At 35.6% G+C, this 22,788-nt stretch overlaps 1 protein-coding gene across 2 annotated transcripts in view; it reads right to left on the bottom strand.

Annotated features, from left to right (window-relative positions):
* The window catches only part of DMD (dystrophin), a 2,128,065-nt gene that overhangs the window by 1,118,437 nt on the left and 986,840 nt on the right, over window positions 1-22,788 (bottom strand). For both annotated transcript variants that reach the window (XM_067723245.1, XM_067723244.1), the window contains exon 44: window positions 22,007-22,154. In XM_067723245.1, the coding sequence (XP_067579346.1) occupies window positions 22,007-22,154 (148 nt within the window). The remainder of the gene's footprint in view (window positions 1-22,006; window positions 22,155-22,788) is intronic.

Below are 22,788 nucleotides of genomic sequence, written 5' to 3'. Positions count from 1 at the left end.
TGACAATGAAACACGATGATCCAAAACCTATGGGATGCAGCAGAAGCAGTTCTAAGAGGGAAGTTCATAGCAATACAATCCTACCTCAAGAAACAAGAAACATCTCAAATAATCTTACACCTAAAGCAATTAGAGAAAGAAGAACAAAAAAAAAAAACCAAAACACCCAAAGTTAGCAGAAGGAAAGAAATCATAAAGATCAGATCAGAAATAAATGAAAAAGAAATGAAGGAAACAATAGCAAAGATCATAAAACTAAAACCTGTTTTTTTGAGAAGATAAACAAAATTGATAAACCATTAGCCAGACTCACCAAGAAAAAAAGGGAGAAGACACAAATCAACAGAATTAGAAATAAAAAAAGACAAGTAACAACTGATACTGCAGAAGTACAAAGGATCATGAGAGATTACTACAAGCAACTATATGCCAATAAAATGGACAATCTGGAAGAAATAGACAAATTCTTACAAAAGCACAACCTTCTGATACTGAACCAGGAAGAACAGAAAATATAAACAGACCAATCACAAGAACTGAAATTGAGACTGTGATTAAAAATCTTTCAACAAACAAAAGCCCAGGACCAGATGGCTTCACAGGAGAATTCTATCAAAGATTTAGAGAAGAGCTAACACCTATCCATCTCAAACTCTTCCAAAATATAGCAGAGGGAGGAACATGCACAAACTCATTCTACGAGGTCACCATCACCCTGATACCAAAACCAGACAAAGATGTCACAAAGATAGAAACTACAGGCCAATATCACTGATGAACATAGATGCAAAACTTTTTCAACAAAATATCAGCAAACAGAATCCAACAGCACATTAAAAGGATCATACAGCATGATCAAGTGTGGTTTATCCCAGGAATGCAAGGATTTTTCAATATATGCAAATCAACGTGATAAACCATATTAACAAATTGAAGGAGAAAAACCATATGATCATCTCAATAGATGCAGAAAAAGCTTTCGACAAAATTCAACACACATTTATGATAAAAATCCTTCAGCAAGTAGGCATAGAGGCAACTTACCTCAATGTAATGAAGGCCATATATGAGAAGCACACAGCCAACATCGTTCTCAGTGGTGAGAAATTGAAACCATTTCCTCTAAGATTAGGAACAAACAAGGTTGTCCACTCTCACCACTATTATTCAACATAATTTTGGAAGTTTTAGCCACAGGAATCAGAGGAGAAAAAGAAATAAAAGGAATCCAAATTGGAAAAGAAAAGCAAAGCTGTCATTGTTTGCAGATGACATGATACTATACATAGAGAATCCTAAAGATGCTACCTACCAGAAAACTACTAGAGCTAATCAGTGAATTTGCTAAAGTAGCAGGATACAAAATTAATGCACAGAAATCTCTTGTATTCCTATACACTAATGATGAACAATCTGAAAGAGGAATCAAGCAAACACTCCCATTTACCACTGCAATAAAAATAATAAAATACTTAGGAATAAACCTACCTAAGGGGACAAAAGACCTGTATGCAGAAAACTATAAGACACTGATGAAATAAATTAAAAATGATACAAACAGATGGAGAGATACAGCACGTTCTTGGATTGGAAGAATCAACATTGTGAAAATGACTCTACTACCCAAAGCAATCTACAGATTCAATGCAATCCCTATCAAACTACCACTGGCATTTTTACAGAACTAGAACAAAAAATTTCACAATTTGTATGGAAACACGAAAGATCCCGAATAGCCAAGGCAATATTGAGAAAGAAAAATGGAGCTGGAGGAATCAGGCTCCCTGACTTCAGACTATACTACAAAACTACAGTAATCAAGACAGTATGGTACTGGCACAAAAACAGAAATATAGATCAATGGAACAGGATAGAAAGCCCAGAGATAAACCCACGCATATATGGTCACCTTATTTTTGATAAAAGAAGCAAGAACATACAATGGAGAAAAGACAGTCTCTTCAGTAAGTGGTGCCGGACAGCTACATGTAAAAGAACATTAGATCACTCCCTAACACCATACACAAAAATAAAGCTAAAATGGATTAAAGACCTAAATGCAAGGCCAGACACTATAAAACTCTTAGAGGAAAACATAGGCACAACACTCTTTGACATAAATCACAGGAAAATCCTTTTGGACACACCTCCTAGAGAAATGGAAATGAAAACAAAAATAAACAAATGGGACCTAATGAAACTTCAAAGCTTTTGCACAACAAAGGAAACCATAAACAAAACCAAAAGATTACCCTCAGAATGGGAGAAAATATTTGCAAAGGAAGCAACTGACAAAGGATTAATCTCCGAAATTTACAAGCAGCTCATGCAGCTCAATATTAAAACAACAAACAACCCAATCCAAAAATGGGCAGAAGACCTAAATACACATTTCTCCAAAGGAGATATACAGATTGCCAACAAACACATGAAAGAATGTTCAACATCACTAATCATTAGAGAAATGCAAACCAAAACTACGATGAGGTATCACCTCACACCAGTCAGAATGGTCATCATCAAAAAATCTACAAAGAATACACGCTGGAGAGGGTGTGGAGAAAAGGGAACCCTCTTGCTGTGTTGGTGGATATGTAAATTGATACAGCCACTATGGAGAACAGTATGGAGGTTCCTTAAAAAAACTACAAATAGAACTACCATATGACCCAGCAATCCCACTACTGGGCATATACCCTGAGAAAACCATAATTCAAAAAGAGTCACATACCACAATGTTCACTGCAGCTCTATTTACAATAGCTAGGACATGGTAGCAACCTAAGTGTCCACTGACAGTTGAATGGATAAAGAAGATGTGGAACATATATACAATGGAATATTACTCAGCCATAAAAAGAAACAAAATTGAGTTATATTTAGTGAGGTGGATGGACCTAGAGTCTGTCATACAGAATGAAGTAAGTCAGAAAGAGAAAAAGAAATATCATATGGAATCTAAAAAAAAAATGGTTTTGAAGAACCTATGGGCAATACGGGAATAAAGACACAGAACTACTAGAGAACGGACTTGAGGGCATGGGGAGAGGGAAGGGTAAGCTGGGACAAAGTGAGAGAGTGGCATGGACATATATACACTACCAAATGTAAAATAGATAGCTAGTGGGAAGCAGCCGCATAGCACAGGGAGATCAGTTCGGTGGTTTGTGACGACCTAGAGGGGTGGGATAGGGAGGGTGGGAGGGAGGGAGACGCAAGAGGGAAGAGATATGGGGATATATGTATATGTATAGCTGATTCACTTTGTTATAAAGCAGAAACTAACACACCATTGTAAAGCAATTATACTCCAATAAAGATGTTAAAAAGAAGAAAAAAAGGAAGCTCATATAGTAGCACTTCATAATGGTAAAACTTATTTTTCCATTGATATTTCATTGCTGTCCTTCGCAATCCTCTATACTTATATTTTGTATTTAAAATCATTATTCTGAGGAGTTCATAGGCTTGACCACACTGCTAAAGGGGTATATAGCATATGCAGTAAAGAATCTCCATGCTTGTCACTACCTATTTTTGATACCCTGACATTAACCTGGCACACTACAAGGGCTCCATAAATCTTGGATGAACTAAACTGATAGTGAGATGACTCAAGTTTCTTGGAGCTGTACAATGTCATAACTCTATAGAGATTCTTCCTAAGTAAAAATTTAATTTTAAACTATTGTTGAAGAGACTTCCTGGCATTTGTATGTTAACCAGGCAACCCCTATTTTACACGACAGATCTATGAGTTCTGACTTTTGAATCCTAATATATGGAACATATATCCATATGATTCTTTTTCTTTTTTTAAAAATAAATTTATTCATTTATTTATTTATGGCTGCGTTGGGTCTTCATTGTGGTATGTGGGCTTCTCATTGTGGTGGCTTCTCTTTGCTGCGGAGCACAGGCTCTAGGCACGCGGGCTTAGTAGTTGTGGCTCGTGGGCTGCAGAGCGCAGGCTCAGTAGTTGTGGCACACGGGCTTAGTTGCTCCCTGGCATGTGGGATCTTCCCGGACCGGGGCTGGAACCCACGTCCCCTGCATTGGCAGGCAGATTCCCAACGACTGTGCCACCAGGGAAGTCCCTATCCATATGTTTCTAATTCTCTATATTCTTTGTGCCCTATACTTAAAATCCTATTGTAAAAGTTTTCTTTATATTTTTTCATGTGGATCATTTAAACATTTAAAAAGTTAACAGAGGAGAAACATTTAAAAAGTTAACAGAAGTTATTTTTAGTTTAAGAAAAAATTATCTGAAACTTGGAAATTAAGCCAAAGGATGGTTCTGTATGTTCAAGTAACACAGTAGGGTGTTATCTAAATGCCCCCCATACCCTCAAAAGGGCTTCTACATTTTCAGAGAAATGCAAATCTGACTTACTGTTTACTATTAGTTTGAATCCAGACATTTTACATCTCAGTAAAGTTAAATGCTAATTTGTAGAAAACTGAGATGATACAAATGACTTTTTATCCAGTAGAGAATATAACCTTAGAGGCTGCAGGATATTAACCTGTTTTGAATCGAATTTACCAATCTTATTCCAGAATTCTTCACTGATTATAGAAGCATTTGCATCTTGTATCTTCTTTCGAGCCTGTTTTGTCTTACTACTGGCTCCCTCATAAATGTGTTAAATAAAATCTAACATGTACTCATCATGACTTACATGAAAACTATGTTTCTTAACAAAATTTCACTTTCACACTAGCTGGTATGATTATGGATTTCCTTTATACTTTATTATCCAAAATGTCCCCAATTGATCCATAACACATTTATGATCTGAAAACATAAACGTTTACTTGAAAAAAATACACGGTATATGAAAATCTATTCAGTTTCATGATGCCATATGCATGCAAGATCTTGAATACCATACAAAGGAATCTAATTGGCTGAAGATGAAACAGCTTTTCAATCGATAGTGTTTTTATTCCTTTCCCATCAGTAGCAAAGCTATGTAAAAAATAAAGTTTAGAAACATGAAAAGTGTATGAGTATTGACATGTGCGTATTGTGAATGTGATGAGAGAGGTACGTCAGGACAGTGAGAGGTTCATTACACTCCTTTCTCAGACTATAAATGAAAGAATAACAAATACCGGCTAAAATTCAATAACTTCCATGGCCAAGATACATAACTATGATTTGGACATTGATTCCCTTTGATAACCTTTCTCCTCAGGCACCGTCAAGATAGATAATAATTAGTAGTTCAGCTAGGAGTTGGACCACAAATTTCAGCTTGGGTAAACTGTAGGAGACACTCCACATTCATTACAGCTTTTTCAGTTGCAAATATTCCCTGTGGCCACCTCTGCTTGTTTTCCCCTTTGGAATGAGTCTGTTTTCACTGAGCCTTCTAGGATGTTGAGCCGCTAACAGAAGTTAGGACTTTGCAGGCTGAGGGCTCACAGTTGCAAGATACTAAATAATACTGATTCCAGACATCTTATTCCTGTGTGAACTTTTGGTAAGAGGGAGGGGTGCTAGCAGCTGCATATCAGAAGTATCTGTAGTTCCTATCTCAACCCCACCACCACCACCTATTCCACAAATTATACAGTTACCTTGACCTTCAACTTCCTCCTTTTTAAGTATAAAAGCCTGGAGGAGAGTTAGGACTGTTTACACTTCTAAGTCTGTTCCTAAGTCAGAACACTAATTGTGAATTCTGCAGTGTTGACTTGGGATGAAAGAGGGAAAGAAAAAGGCTGGGAAATGGGTGATGTTGAGAGAGTGGGGCAGTCCCTAATCCTTTCTCCTCCCATCCCCACCCCAATCAGCTTTTCCCATCAGTCTTTATAATGAGCACCACTTATTTATTCCCCTACAAAATGTCCCAAAGTTTCCTATTAAAAAAAATTGGGGACCTTAATAAATAGGACTTCACTCTAAACTAAGTAAATCAGACTCTGCATTGACTAACAGAATGCATACCACATGTGAAATTTCCAATTTTCAAACAGCCACATTAAAAAAAGCAAAAAGAAACAGGTCAATTTACTTTTAATAATATATTTGGTTTACTCCAGTATGACAAAACAGTATAATTTTAACCTGGAATGAGATAGTTTACTTCCTTTCAAGATCTTATGTCTTCAAAACTCAGTGTATGTTTTACCCTCACAATCCATCTCAATGACTAGCTGCATTTCAAGAGCTCAGTACGCCATGTGGTTAGTGGCTACTGAATTGGACATTGCAGCACTAGAGAGAGACTTAATATTGTGATTCTTGTGATCAGGCAAGTTTGGAAAACACTTCTCTATTTGGAGGAGACACAAGAACTCATCCAATGAATATACTTTTCTCACTAACAAAACTTGGATTAGCTCAGTATTGATGGGATGCTGTTAGACCTTAGAAGATACACAAGAACTTTAGCATTCACACAAATGGGACACTTCAAAGTGAGGCAGAGCATAGGAATTTGGAAAAATATTGCTCATGGTAAACTACTTTATTCCATTATTGTGGAGATGGACAATTAATGACTACATCACTGCCTCAGTCTGGGGTTTCCTTTTAAGAATGAAGCTATTTCTATGCCAACTGTAGAACCCCTGACCCAGGAAGGGATAGTTGGATTACCTCCTGGAAAGTTCCTGAACTCTCCAGAATTTTGATTTAAATAAAAAGAATAATTCTTATTTCATTTGGTTATTTGAGAAATAAATGAGTGAAATATTGATCATTGCAAACAAAGCCAAAGATTGTGTAGGGAAGAGGCTAAGGGTAACTTTCCAACTCCTGTTATAGCTTTAATTTCTTACCTTAGGTGATGACCCTTCATCTCTCACACCCTTCATTCTTCCCTCCTCTCTCCATCTTCTTGATGGGCGGCTCTACCTCCTAGCCCCTGGCAACTTGCTTACGGCCCTTTCTGATTGTGAGGTGATAGCCAACAAGATAGCGGGGAAGTCATTCACTTCTCTACTTCATCAACAGTTCTGTGCAATGAGAGGTTGGGGCTTCCAAGTTCCCATCAGCCAAAAGGTAGAAATCACTGAGAACTGCTAAATGTTTATTGCAGTGTTGACAGTTATAGCTTATGAGGGACCATATTTCTCAAAGAGGAATATTTATTTTAAAAGAAGAAATTCAAGTTGGGGATATCACTATACAGACCTTCCTTTATTTTTCCTTTGAGAACTCTGTGAGAATGAACACATATTTTATTTCACTACTGGATCTCTATTTCCTGGAATAGTATTTAGCACACAGTAGGTTCTCTACAAATATCTGTTTAATTACATATTGAGAGAGCTGCCTGGTGAAACTCAACCAGCTAGGAGCCCATGCTGGTAACCATTCTACAGTACTGCCACTTTTAGCAGTGAGGGCTTAATATCTGATATGAGGAAAGCTGACGATGATATGCAAAATAACCAGTTTCCTCACTATATTTTTAATTAGTAATGCTGTCTTTTAATGTAAGATTCTTAAGTACTTTATGACCATCTTAATGAGTCTATTAAGTGAGTCCATCTTAATCACATTTGCTGCTTTATTTCCAAGCAGAAAACACACACACAACACCTTCAGATGGATACTGAAGTAGAAATAAACCATTTAAAATTTGTTTACATGTGGAATGTCTAGAGGGAAAATAAGCGTAACAGGATCACAAAATCTGTCACATATGTTCCTCTAATAATGAGCTGAGGCTGCACTTTTTCAAGTATGCTAAGCTACAATTCGCCTTTCAAAGTTCTCATCAAAATTATAATGTAAAAAACTAGGAAGTACACAAGAAACCATAAGTATCCTACACAAGCTTATTTTCAAAACTTCAAATCTTGCCCAGACACTCTTCTGCTAAAGTACATTCAGTAACTGTTACTTATAGGCTAAAACACAGACTTGTACGTGTATCTCATAACGTCCCTCACTTAGTATTCCAAATCTGCCTGTCCAGCCTGAGCAATCACCCTCCACCTGGGAACCTGAGCTCTTTAAGTTTTTGCCACTTAAAGTCATTTCCATTCTCCTAACAACCTACAATTCATATGGCTACCTGGCCTTTGAACGTGTGTTCTCATAGTCAAGGACACTCTTTCTTGTTTCTCCCTGATAAACCTACCTGCTCGTGGTAGAGACTTCCCAAGTTCACCATCGCCTCTTCCCTATTGTCACAGGACTTTGTGAACACAGTGAGGAAAGAATTGCTTTTTTTTTAATTTTTTAAAATTAAAAAAAAATTTTGGCCACAATGCGCAGCTTGTGGGATCTTAGTTCCTGGACCAGGGATCGAACCGTGCCCCCTGCAGTGGAAGCGTGGCGTCTTAACCACTGGACCGCCAGGGAACTCCACGACAGAATTTGAGAACTGTATTCTACCAACTCTGAGGTCTATATATCTATTGCTCTCTGCACTAGACCAACTTCCTTGAGTCATAGATTCCTCATCCCCTCACATGGAGACATAACGTCTGCCTCCCCCACTGATGTTAGGCCACTGTGCATTGTTTGGTTCAACATTGAAACTTTTGGTATGCAGCACCGTCCTGACCCTTGACAAAAACATGTTGAATAAGCAAAGAATGCCGATATCCATAGCTGTATAATGTTAAGGGAAAACAATTTTGCCTTGAAGGAACCATATGTGTCATGGTGGATTTTATCTTAAGAGTATTCTGAAAGGGAGGCCACTACTAACCACCAGGCTGTGACCTTCAAAGGGCTTCTGCCCTGTGGGAACCAAGAGCCTTTCACTGTCAAGGTTGTCTTAGAGAACACCAGCCATCTCTACACACAGACCAATGCCTAAGTCTTCCATATACGACTGCTGCTTACCAAATTCTGGTCTCCTACCAAAACTCTACTTTTATTCCAAATCATGGAGAAATAAATGAGTGTCCCTGTACCTTCTGTTCCCTCAATAACCTACATCTTATAAAGGATCCCCCAAATCTATATCTCAACAGGAGATTAATATGACAATGTAATTGAAAGTGCTTCATAAATTAGAAAGTGCCTTATTATGTTATGACTAATGTTACTGCCATCATTAACAAGACTAACATCATCTCTAATAATAAAAATAACCCCTCGTAATACTCTGATTTTGATGTACTATGGGTCAAATTATAACCCATAGCAATAAAGATGTTATGTCTCACCCTTACTGATAATGACAAAAGATGGGTTTAATTAGGATTATACTTATCACAAAATAGCATTTTTATGGATGAAAGAAGTTTCATTTTTATTACTTAATATCCTTAAGGCCTCTTAAGAGGGCCTGGCCCTACAGTGAGTGGTGGATATTATTCTCTTTATTCGTTTCCTCAATACTTATTAGGCAGAGCTGAGATTTAATTTTTTCTCAACATCTCAAACTTCTAGCTGATGCTCAGTAAGCCATATGATATTCAGATCCCAAGGCCTTCACTTATTTGCCTTGTGATTTGGGGTAAAATATTTACTGTTCTGAGTCTTGTAAAAAGTTATAAGAATAACTTTTCTACTTATCTTGCTGGGTTTTTTTTTTTAGAATCACATCAAATAATATTTCTTATAATCTTTAAATATAAAGGCACTAAAAGCAACTTTAAACACTACTGCAATTAAATAAATATTGTGTTACATCTTTCTGGGCCCGTTTCTTTTTTTTTTTAACATCTTTATTGGAGTATAATTGCTTTACAATGGTGTGTTAGTTTCTGCTTTATAACAAAGTGAATCAGCTGTACATATACATATATCCCCATATCTCCTCCCTCTAGCGTCTCCCTCCCCCCCTCCCTATCCCACCCCTCTAGGTGGTCACAAAGCACCGAGCTGATCTCCCTGTGCTATGCGGTTGCTTCCCACTAGCTATTTTACATTTGGTAGTGTATATATGTCCATGCCACTCTCTCACTTCATCCCAGCTTACCCTTCCCCCCTCCCCGTCCTCAAGTCCATTCTCTACGTCTGTGTCTTTATTCCTGTCTAGCTCCTAGGTTCTTCAGAACCTTTTTTTCTTTTTTCTAGATTCCATATATATGTGTTAGCATATGGTATTTGTTTTTCCTCTTTGACTTACTTCACTCTGTATGACAGACTCTAGGTCTACCCACCTCACTATAAATAACTCAATTTTGTTTCCTTTTATGGTTGAGTAATATTCCATTGTATATATGTGCCACATCTTCTTTATCCATTCATCCGATGATGGGCACTTAGGTTGTTTCCATCTCCGGGCTATTGTAAATAGAGATGCAATGAACATTGTGGTACATGACTCTTTTTGAATTATGGTTTTCTCAGGGTATATGCTGGGCCTGTTTTTGTAAAAGTGATTTTATATCATCTTCCCAAATTAAGCATTTCCTACACTGGCTTCTTAATTTTTTAAAAACTAAATTCTTCCCTTATACTCACCACATTACTACCTTGTGACACTCAATCAGAAATAACCCAACACACATACACACACATACACACACACAGACACATGATTAAACAAAAAAAGATCTAGGAAATAATACTTTCCTATGTGTGATGAATCCTGATATTTTCTATTTTGTTTCACTAAACACAAACGTTTGTGGTGAGCCACAAATTGATTTCATGACTCACAGTTTGGAAACTACTAGCCCACTAGATTAAAGGAAAAATAGAAAAAATAAACCAAAACGTAACCAACAGGAAAGGAAATGAGTCCTAAGCATCACCTTTTGCCATTTCTTTCCATGTGTCTGTAATCCGTCCAAGAGCACCTCATCGTGCCCTAATCAAATCACAATTTTTCATAATACCAATGTTTCCCCCTTTTTCTGGATGTAGGCTTCCCTCACTTATTTCCCACATCACCTCTCCTGTGAAGCACTTCCAAATCTTCTAGCCAGTTAGTTACCCCTTTTCTTGCCTTTTCCCCAATGTCCTGGTTATGTACATACCTCTATTATACCTCATACATGTTATCTTAGTTGCTTAAATATCCATCTACTGAATACACCATTCATGTTTCAATTGTTTAAATGTCCATCAACTTCAGTGAACCTTGATTCCTCTGTGAGTAGATTGGGATTCTGTTAATTTTTATGTTCTGACCACCTAGCATAGAGTCTGACACAGAGTAGCTCCAAAGTAAAAGTTTGCTGAATAAATGTATTGATTTTAAAGGTTAATTGAAATATAAGGAATTGCTACGGCTAAATGTTCAAATGCAGTGGTGGTATGCAGGTTCTGTAAAATATGGGTAATCTTATGGGCAGATCCATCCCTTGGGTGGGACAACTAACTGGTAGCCTCCTAAGCCCAGTGTACTGGAGTGGTTGGTGTCGTGTGCTCCTCTGATTTGAACATCATTACAATTCTATTTCAAAATTTCTGTTCTTAATGATATCCCAAGGAGACTATGAAAGATTTCAACAGTTTAGCCTCCTTAGATTACATTATCTTGGGTGGTTGAATTGCCCTGAACACTCTTTTAGGGATAGCCCTGATAATGAGATAAAATTTGCAAATTCCTATGAACTGTGGATTGATAGAATTTGCTTATTACAGCATACAGATCTTAAACAACTGTTTATAAGCTGCTGTTAAACCATGCTGCATAGCTTATTATTTTTTAAAAATAATTGTGTTGTTTTAAAGTAAAGGTTGTTTCAGCAATACATTATTAATATTTAAAAATACATATATTGCCCTTTTGTAAGCACATACAAGTATTATCTATTATTTAAATACAAATAGAAATTCAAAGGTAACATGTTCAAAAATATATTATTTAAAAATAGCAGTAAAATGGGATTTTCAAAATAAAATCATATTAACTAGGATTTACAATACAATATAAGCCTGTACTATTATTGTCACGCCAGGATTTGGAGAACTATGCTGGAACATTAAATTTATTCATTTTCACAGCCAGCAGATATTCTGATGTCTGAGTAGCAATAAGAACAAATTACCTAAAAACTTTTAATAGTGTATAATAAATTAAGACTGAATGGTAATGCAAAAGTGGGTATAACAGGACAAAATTATGAATCTCATATAATGATCCAACAACACTTAAAGTGTGCAAACATTTGTATTCTGGAATATACGACCATGGCTGATCCTAATTTTTTCTCTCTTGTCAAATAGAAATTGCACATTAATCTCAAAGTATTGCAAACTGTTCATTGCATGCAAATGGTTATGTTGTACAGGCTCTCCAAGGGGACTCAAACTTGTTTACAAAAGGAATCAGGCTAGAAAAAGAGTTTCTCTGATTACACTAGGTTTCCGTTTAGAGTTCTTCATTTATGAGCAAAAGAAACTGCCTCTGCCAAAAAGGAAATCCATGATAAGGAAATGGAGAGGTTCACAGGACAGAAAGGAAAATCGAAGAATCAGGCTTGGAACAATCAGGACTCCAGAGGGTCCCCACAGCAAGGGTAGCTTGTTGGTCTTGACCAGCCATTCTCATTAGAATGAATGAAGCCCAACCATATCTCTTATCTCAAGTTTAAAAGTCTCAAGAAAGAATATGATTGGCCAAGCTTAGGACCTATGCTTAGGACCACTGAGATGGTGGGAGAAAGGCTCTGGCAGAACAACTGCCAATTCTTGGGCAGAATACTTGATTTATTGTCCCATGAAGACTTCTCAAGTAATCAAGAGGACCTGGCGGTACTACCAGTAAGGAGAACAGTTCCTATATACTCTTCAAAAGGTCTAAGTCCACCACACACTATTTAAGTGACTTTAAAACCTCTTTTTATTTTTAAGCATACCCCTTCTCCTAATGCATGGAGTTGAAAGTTGGCTCAAATAACAAGTCTATTTGGAGTTATTTTTTTGTTACCATGACTTTCAGTGTGTTTGACGAGCATGGCTGAAGTCTATTTCTCTGTTATCTCAAGTAACAAAGAATATTTAAAGAGAGGGTAAGAAGGACCCTTGAATTTTTATTGCAACATTTTATGACTCTATCTTCTAAAGCAGGAGTTAACAAACTTTTTCTGTAAAGAGCTACATAGTTAATCCTTTGGCCTTTGTGGGCCAGGCAGTCTCCATGGCAACTACTTATCTCCCCCTTTGTAGCCAGAAAGCAGCCATAGACAGTAAATAAATGTAGTTGAGTCCCAGTAAAACTTATTTGCAAAAACAGGTGGTTGGCAGGATTTGGTCCCATAAAATTCCTCTTCTGAAGAATTTAATATTTATAGGGTCAATAATATTTAGTGTACTATGTATTATATCAAATTCATTTAATTGCTTAACATCTGAGGGATGTCATAGGTGAGATACTTACTCCTAATAATGACCAGTTCAATGTTCCACATGGAGCCCTAGATTCTATTGTGGCATATTATTTTGTTTCAGGTTGAAGTTATAAACTAAAATTATTTATTGACAAATAAAAATAATAATGTGCCAATAAAACCTCAAGGGGAAATATGCCACCACACAGTCTGATATGTACTCATATCAGACTTATCTACTATTTTTCAGTTACCTATGTCCCTGAATCTTTCCTCCTAAAAAAAAAAAATACTGTCAATTATAGCTTCACAAAAGAGCAAGAATTAAAAAAAAATTCTTAACTATGATGTTTGCAAACAATCCTGCTCTCTGGCTTGTACCTATAATTTGGTTATCTAGCAGGAAGATTTACCATTCTTATGACTAAATACTTGCTATTCAGCTTGATGAATAGTTCATCCTGAACCAACTCATCTATGAACAGGCCTCTTGTACTGTAATTTGTCAACTTTATCCTCGTTCAAAATTTAAAATTCACGTCAGAACATTTTCTCACTCTCTCTGTATGACTTGTTCATAGCTAGCTCTTTCCTTATGCTGCCTTTCACAATATTGCTCTTTGCTGTTTCCCGAAATCTCGTTCTCCCAATTGAGTTTGGGAATCCCAGAGGTGTAATGGAGGAGTGGCAAGAAAGACTAAAGGGACACAAACAACTGCTGTAGAAAGAAGACCCATTTTCCTAGGCTGGCTCCAGGACTTTCTAGAGTGTTTACATATGGCCATGTGTTTCTACCTTGGCCTTCATATGCTGAACACATGCGGCTGTGAGCTTATTAAGGAAAAGGTGGCTCTTTGCCAAGTCTGTATCCCTAGTAGCAAGCAAAGTGCCTGCCTTGCACACACTAGGCTTACACTAAATATCTGTTGAATGAATTTTGATATTTATGATACACTCAAAGGGTCAGAGAATGAAGCCATCATATTGCTAAAAACTTTCAGCAAGTATGAGAGTTTCAAGTGTTCTGTACAAAGAAGAGGAGAGGGCAGCTCCTTGGAAGGAAGAATTTCTTGGATATGAGATGGGGTAAAAATGGAAGAAAGGACAAGCTTAGGGATAGTTTGCCTTAGGGAATAATATGATGAAAATATAATCCTTTCATTTATCCAATTATTCATCATAGTGAGTGTTATATATTTTATGTACAAAGAAATTGTTCTATGTACTGAAGACCTATTAGTGACCAAGAAAGACAAGGTCCCTGCAAGATTTACATTCTAGTGGGAAAGATAAAAAATAAACATGCAAACATATATTAAAATTTCAGCAATTGACAATGTTATGAAGAAAGCAAAGCAGGGTAATTTGGAGAGAAATTAATCCTCTCTCCCTGTGTGTGTGTGTGTGTGTGTGTGTGTGTAATCTTTTTAAAATAGGAGAATTTACAAAAAGCATATCTGAGAAGATAACATCAGAACATGGACATATGTAAGTAAAGAGAAGTGTACAAAAGTCCTGAGAGGGAGGGGATTAAGACATAGGGGATAAAGACTGAGGATAGGGTAGAACCCTCTAGCAAAGAGAAAATCAAGTTTAATGGTAGGAACTAGCACTAGAAGGAATAGTAAGAAGGTATGACAGAAGAAACAGCAATGAGATCAGAGTGGCTGGAACATCCTCTTTGCAAAGTATTGTACTTCATAAAAATTACTTATATTAGCATTAATCTTATTTTTCATTAAATAATTTCTGCTTCACATTGCTTCCATGTTGATGTGAGCAGGGTTTTTTCCAATTTGGAATTTGCAATTAGCATGCTTCACTTTTTTTTTTTTGGTAGATTCTTACTCTCCTAATAATTTCTTACTCTAAGAATGGGGATCCCTTAGGGATGTTTTCTCATGCATTTTAAGCAGTTCTTTACAGTTGTGGCTATTACAGTAAGTTATAGTTTTGGTTATTGCTTCTTTTCCATTATGTGGAGCAATTTTTCATCTTCTTAAACATATCATGCTAGACAATAGAATTTAAAAAACTAGTCATTGAGATTATCCAATTATTTTAATATACTTATCTTATGAAAGACACATTTGACAGGCAACAATTTAGAGCCCCTCTCTGAATTTCTGCACTCTGCCAAACTCCCAATAAATCTGTTATTACTACTTCTGAAAAGATGCATAGGAGCCAAGAAGTTACAGAGGAGTTTCTAAGCAGCAATAAAAAGCTAACGGTATTTATGTAAGAATGAAGTGCCCAACTGTTTAACTGTATTCAGAGACTGACTTCTTATGCCATTACCAGCTAATAACATTCGAAAGCTTACTTTAAGATGTATTCCCATACTTACACATCACTGTAACCCTAAAGTAAGTGACTAGAGAAATATTCTCTTCGCAGTAAAATTTCATGTTGATTCTCTTATGTTAGTGTATATCCTCTAGCTACAGAAACCAGGGTAGCCTTGTGACCACCAAACAAAATCTTATGAAATTTTATTACTGCTGGGGAAATATAAAGGGCCAGCAGCCGTATGAATTATTCTTAACATTGGGGTCCCAATGAAGGGCAACAGATGGCAGACATTTTTACTCAAATGATTTTTCTATCAAAGTTTCTATTAGCATTTGAGTCCCAGCAGTGCGGCTGTTAAGAAGCCTTCAAACTCACCAGCCAGCTGGTAAAATCAGCAATGTAAAAATTGACTACACAGAAAACATACTTGTATGCAATTTGGTCTTTTACAACATATGCCTTTTTCTAGATAGCCTTTGATTTACTCCATATTAATTCAAAGTCAGTTATCTCCTATAGAATCCTTTGGGGGAGTAGATTACCAATTAGGTATTAAAGTACATCCAAATAAAAATACAAACATTCACTATAGCAGATAGTGTCAGTGATCTATGCACATCCATTCAGCACTCTTTGTTTCTGAGCAAGCCAATGGTTTTTCAATGATGGGACCTACTACTTGAGGCTTTCTAGGCTGCAAGCTCTGAAATCAGGGTGAGAATAATTAGAAAGTCTGGGTATTTCCAGTAAGAGGAAGACAGCTTTTTTATGGACTCACTTTGTCTCAAGCTTTTGGGTAGGAGTTACCCAGCTCCAATGTGTTCTTGGAATCTAAACTTGTAAGAATTGGGTCCTTTACAAAGTGCTCTAGAATTTTCTTCCATCACAAATAGCCAAGGTAAGGCAGAGCTGAAGAGCAGCTAAAATTGTCTTTGACACTCTTAGATGCTTCTTTCTTTGTCTTATCTCCCTCAACTGCAAGAAACTAATGCCTTTTTTCCTTGATTTATTTCCTCATCTGAGAGATCACAAAAATGTTCTCATGTTACAACTATACAGTTTATATGTAATTTTCCATTCTCCATGCAAATTTACAATTTGAGAAAAGAAAAAGCGTATTTTGCTTAACTAGAACATGAATTTAAACTATTTTTTTGAGATTTGATGATGAACATAAACATTATGATATGACATACTTAATCCATGCTGTCTTAAGTACCCACAATCACAATGAATTAAAATTTATCATTATGTTACAAAGTAAACAGTTTTTAATAGAATTTATTTACAGCAATACACAAAAATATATTGTACTTCTACCATACAATGGAGTAAAACACAGTAACATTGAAAGATATGCCAGAAGACTAACTTTAAGAAGATGATATTTTGCCTAAAAACAGCAGTTAACTAATGTCACAATAACACATTGCTGTTTCACTCCCTATGTGTGCTTACCATTCACTGATTTAAAGCCTAAAAAGTTTCAGCTAAATAATCCTACTTCTGTTTACTTCTTTAGGTTAATTTCAAAAGAAATTTCTTAAGATTTCAAGGTCTCATGCTTGCCCAAGGCAACACTCTTTAGAAGGTGCTCTTAATTTTTAATACGGTTCACTAAGCAGCACTGTCCCATAAAATAAACAGGTTCCATTTCCATTAATAGCAAGGTTATTCTACTCTTTTAAAAATTCAATCTAATTTTGATTTTTATTGTTTCTACTGTCAACTTCAAGAATTTTCAACTCCATTAAAATAACAGCCCGTGCTTTAAAAATTCTTTCTTTCTACTCTAGAAGAACATGTAGAGCTAAATGTTAGGACATGTTATGATTTCCACTTTTCTGTTTTCACTCAAGGTACTTGCTGGCACACCAATTCACTCTGTCACTAGATGAGTTAACATTATTTTCGTAACTTTCCTTCATGGTGCTCAGCTTTCCCTTTGAAAACTCCCATTAACATTTATTCTTGTTAGTTCTAAAAAGAGGCAGATGTGTCAGCTTTCTGAGGAAGATTTGTTTGGTTGAACTGGAATGTTCCTCACTTTCCAATCCAAGAGCTATACTTTGAGAAAACATCATAAGTCATAAAAGTAAGCATTATTGAAAATGCCTGGTTATTCAATCTGTATTTCAGATGTTTGGGGACAGCAATTCAGTAAATGCACTTTTGTTCTTATAGATACAGGCTAATCACTTAGGAAGTGTGATTAGTTATAAGAGCTCACGTTTAATGAGTATTTTGTGGGGAATACAATTCTAAGTACTTTATGCACATCTCATTTTTACTAGTTAAGAGAAGAGAAAACAGAGACATAGAGATTTAAGACACTTCACAAGATTCTGCAGCTATTAAAGGAGCTAAAGGAGCAGGGATTTGAACCCACACTTTCTGAATGTGGCTTCCAACATTTTAGCCAATTTTCTAAACTTCTACTAGAGACTAATGTGGCATGTCAATATTTTTGTGGGTGATAAAATTTTCCATATGTACTCAATTACTGCTTGTTGAATGAATATTTAAGAGACACATAATTGAATTAGCTTATTAACAGACCAATTTTAGTGGCATGTAACATGATTAATATTTTCTCATGTAAAAAATACGATATTTTTAAAAGAGTCCCCATGGTGGCATGACATATTTTTGGAATATGTTGAAAAATATTAATTAATATATTTAATTTTATCATTCATTTGTGATAGCTGAGTTGCATTCATTCAATAGCTGAGTTGCATGGAACCAGACAATCTTTTTGGCATTGGCAGCAACTTTATTTTGAATAGTAATACCAAGTGTCAGTAGGACAATGATTTGTCTTTTTTAAAGTTAAAAAGATAAATAAAATGCAGTTTGATAGAAGTCTATATAGCTAAACTTACAACATGTACCTGTTTATTATTTTATTTCATATCTAGACATGATATCTTTGCTGAAAATTATTCTTATGAGGCTTTAAACTCCAGTGTACCCCTGTAAATATTTGTTTAGTACATGGGCTGCTTGGTTGATTTTCCTTAAAGTAACCATTACTGGTTCATGGCAACAAATCTGTCTGCTGCTAACAGGTAGCATCTACATTCTGTTTCCTAAAATAATTTCTCATCAAAAATTTAAGCTCTCTTATTCATTATTAGTCAGTCAACAATGATAATGACCAAGACAGCTGAAATTACCACAGTTTCCATTTCTCTTATCAATGGAGGTGACTTAGAGTGCCTTTCTGGACCCTTTTCTGAGACTTACCAGAACGGAAAGATAACTCCAGATGTCTTATGTTTATGTGTGTCTGTGCAGGTAGGCACACGTGTATGTGCATGATTTTGGACCTTCCTAATCACCAGGGGGAAAAAAACGTAACTGTTTAGAATATTTGTGATATCATTCACAGTTCCATAGCTAGAAAAACTTTTCCCTGGACATCCAGAATTCCCTTTTTTATTTCATTGAGTAAAACACAGACCAAATAAAATAGTCTTTTAAGAAATTCTCCAATTAACGGGAAAAAAGTTTTGATAAAATGTTCATTAATTACAACTAAACCCCAGTGTCAAGAAGTGGAGACCTTTAGTCATTCTCAAGGCAATTAAAATTATCATATAGTTTTAAGATTGTATAGAAGTAAACACACTAAAATATCAAATGACATAAAAAATGTTTGTTTTGGACTTCTGCTTCTGTCCAAGTTGGAGTAACAGGGACCAAATTTAACTTCTTGGTTAAAAATTTTTAAAAATGAACAAAACGTATGGAACAATGTTTTTTAAGACATTACACACTGGGTAATTTTAAAAAAGTGATCTCTAAGAAATTAGAAACAAATGAGGTGAGCCATACCAATGCCCCAGCTTACTATTTGGGCAGAGTTCCAAGCTATGACAAAGGATGAAGGTACTCTCAGAAAGCCACGGAGTCTCCTTGAGTTGAGGAGATGGAGCTGGGAATCCAAGGAGACCAAAGTGGCTAGAGTCACAGGGCAGAGCATCAGAGAGGAGACAGATACATAGAGAATAAACATTGGAGATGTGTAGAGAACACCCTTCCAGTCTTCAGCTCAGTCCCAATCAGTTCCTATATGAGAAGAAACTATCACTGTCTAGGGAGAGAACTACACAAAATGATTAAAGGGAACAATCACCAGAGTTCACATATGGCTGGGAAGAGTATCTGTTCCTGCCAGCCACAGTGGAAAACATCATTCACAGAGCATCAGAGTGAATACTGAGATGGGTTTTGCTTCAGTAGCGGGGAAAAATTAGCCCTAGACTTAGGTTGTTCTGCTCAAAACTCAAAAAGTATAAGAGGAAGACACTCAAAAGATCAAACTCTTTCCAAGCAAACTAACTGTGTTCCAGCACAAAGGTCATTAATATTTATCTGCACAAATATATCAAGCACTCAACAAGTTAAAATTCACATCTGGCACCCAATCAAAAATTACCAGTCATCCAAAGAAGCAGGAGAATAACACCCATAACAAGGAGAAAAAAAAATAATTGAAATTGACCCAAAATAGACACAGATGATAGAACTGGTAGACAAGTACATTGTAACTGTTATTATAACTGTATTCCATATTTTCAAGAAGGTAAAGATTGACATGTTGAGTAGAGACATGAAAGATGTTAAAACTCTCTAGTCACACTTTAGCAATGTACTGAATCACACAAAACAACGTCTGAGGTTAAAATTATACACTAGATGAGATTAACCACAGATTAGATATGGTAAAAGATCAGATTAGTCCATTTGACAATAGAAATTATGTAAGATGAATTACAGTGAAAAAAAGACTGAAAATAAAAAGAACAAAACATCAGTGAGTGGCCTAATATATATTATCAGAGTCCCTGAAAAGGGGAACGGGGCAGAAAAATATTATTTTTAAATAACACCTTTAAAATTTCCGAATTTGATGAAAACTAAGGACACACAGATCCAAGAAGCTTAACAGACCTCAAGAAGAAGAAACACAAAGAAAACTATACCAAGGAACATCATAAACCAATTGCTCAATTCCCAAAAGCACTCCTAATAAACCTTCTGCATCCATTTCTGAGTGAGATGCCAACCTGAAATATATACCAATATCCGTATCAAGACAACAACCCTCTGTGGAGTAGAAGGTATATACATATATATACCTACAATATACTTCTACATTGCTTTATTTTTTCATAATGAGTATATATTATTTTTACAAAAAAAACAGATTAACATATGTAACTACCTTGTGATGGATATCTTTGAAAATGGCAAGAGGTTTATAAATCTCCCCAAGAACACCTTATATCTCTTATAATTCTGCCTTTAAGTCAGAAACCTAGTGATGCTGCATTAGCTCAAAATTCACTTCAGTGCTGTTACAAAATGTACTTTCTGTATGATGGCAGATTGGAAATCCACCAATTTCCTGTACCTGCAATGCCGATGCTGATGTGTATAAAAATTTGATATACACATAATTACACAAGATTTCAAAATTATTCATTTTCTATGTTTACACAGCTTACACACACATAGGTGTTTAAATGCTAACTTTCTTAATATCAATAGGCCTACTTGCTATGCAAAAAATATTTGAGAATGGAGAACTGTAAGGTTGAAAATGATATTGCTTTTGTGAATCCAGCATTTTGAAATGTCTGGACTATTTAATACATTACCCTTTTCTTTGCTTTCATCTGTCTTAATCAGTGTTTTCTGGCATTCAAAAACTGGCCATAGTTCAAATCTACTTGACTGAAAATTGCTACCTGAACAACTTTAACTAAAAAATGTTGCAAAAATACTTAAGATTTGGTGTAATAAACACAATATTTCTTATACCTAAGCCATATACTTTATAACATAAATTATAACCTCTACAATCCACTTTATCTGCATAATCAAAAGATACAGCAAGTTGAAATTAAACTGTACGCTGGTTATAATCCATATGTTGCATTTCCATTAACAAAAACCATAAAACAGTCAATAAGTACTGCGAATAAACTCTGCATTGTTTTGGCCTCTGGACTATCTCAGAAGGCATTTTGTCAATAGAATATATAGAAATATTGCTACATCACCACAAATTGTCTTTAGGGAAACAGAACTGTAATTTCATCATGATGGATATTTCTAGCAACTACATGATTGCTAAGTATACCACAAGTTCTCCTCCTGGACAAAATCCAACATAAGGCAAAAACACACACTGCCCCAAAGCCACAGGACACCCTGCTGTAAGATGCTTCCCTGTATCAAAGATTCAATTACACTTTGCAGTTCATCAGGTAAACCAGTTACGTCTAGACTCCTATCCTGACACAAAACGTCCACCGCATAGTCTTCCAAAATGATCATCACGACAAGTTCTAGTAGGTGCAGTGCTGACAACAAAAGTCAAAAATTATAAATTTCCATCATCCTTCACAACCTGAACTTAAAGAAGTTAAGTGGTCGTGACGTTGTGGTGAAGATAAAAACAATTTGAAAAAAAGAGATCTCAAAAACTTACCTTAAGATACCATTTGTATTTGGCATGTTTCCAACTCTCAGGAACTTGTGTCTTTTTGAGAAAGTGTTCAGCTTCTGTTAGCCATTGATTAAATATCTTCATATCATAATGAAATCGCCGCCATTTTTCAACAGATCTGTCAAATTGCCTAGAATTTTAAAATATGGATCAAGAAAAATAAATGGATTATATGGACCTAGCATATATTTTATTACATTAACAAGGATATTATTTTGATAGCTTCTCACATTTGTATATTTCAAATTCAATTAACATAAACAATTAGTATAGAATACAGGATGAATTAAAATAAAAGGTTGTAATTTTCCCTTTAAAATTGATGAATACATTTTGTGATTGAAACAAAGATGGAAACAACTACCATGGAGTATTAGTGTTTTCTTCCCTATGAGAATATTTAATTTTTAATAAAATTTCAGGAATTAAAAAAATACATTAACATCTAATAAATTAAGTATTTTGAAGCTAGATACTAAAAGTCAAAATATTTTTTGGATCAAAATAAAATTATCTCATTAAACTCTATCAATTTCACTCATATCTTGACCTAAAAGCGTCTATTCATTAAGATCCTCAAGCATTCAGGATGATAGATGTAACTTATACATAGGCTTACATGTAAAAAATCTACAAACTAACTGATATAGTAGTATAAAACAGATGATGAGTGTTGTCTTCCTTTATCCTTCCAGTTTCATTGTATCCACTAACATTTTAAATTGAAATGCTGAAGGAATTTAGTGCAAGGTAATATGTTAACA

Source organism: Pseudorca crassidens, chromosome X (assembly GCF_039906515.1).
Source record: "Pseudorca crassidens isolate mPseCra1 chromosome X, mPseCra1.hap1, whole genome shotgun sequence".
NCBI lineage: Eukaryota > Metazoa > Chordata > Mammalia > Artiodactyla > Delphinidae > Pseudorca > Pseudorca crassidens.
The sequence above is the reverse complement of the archived record's forward strand: the minus strand, read 5'-3'. Positions and strand labels throughout refer to the sequence as shown.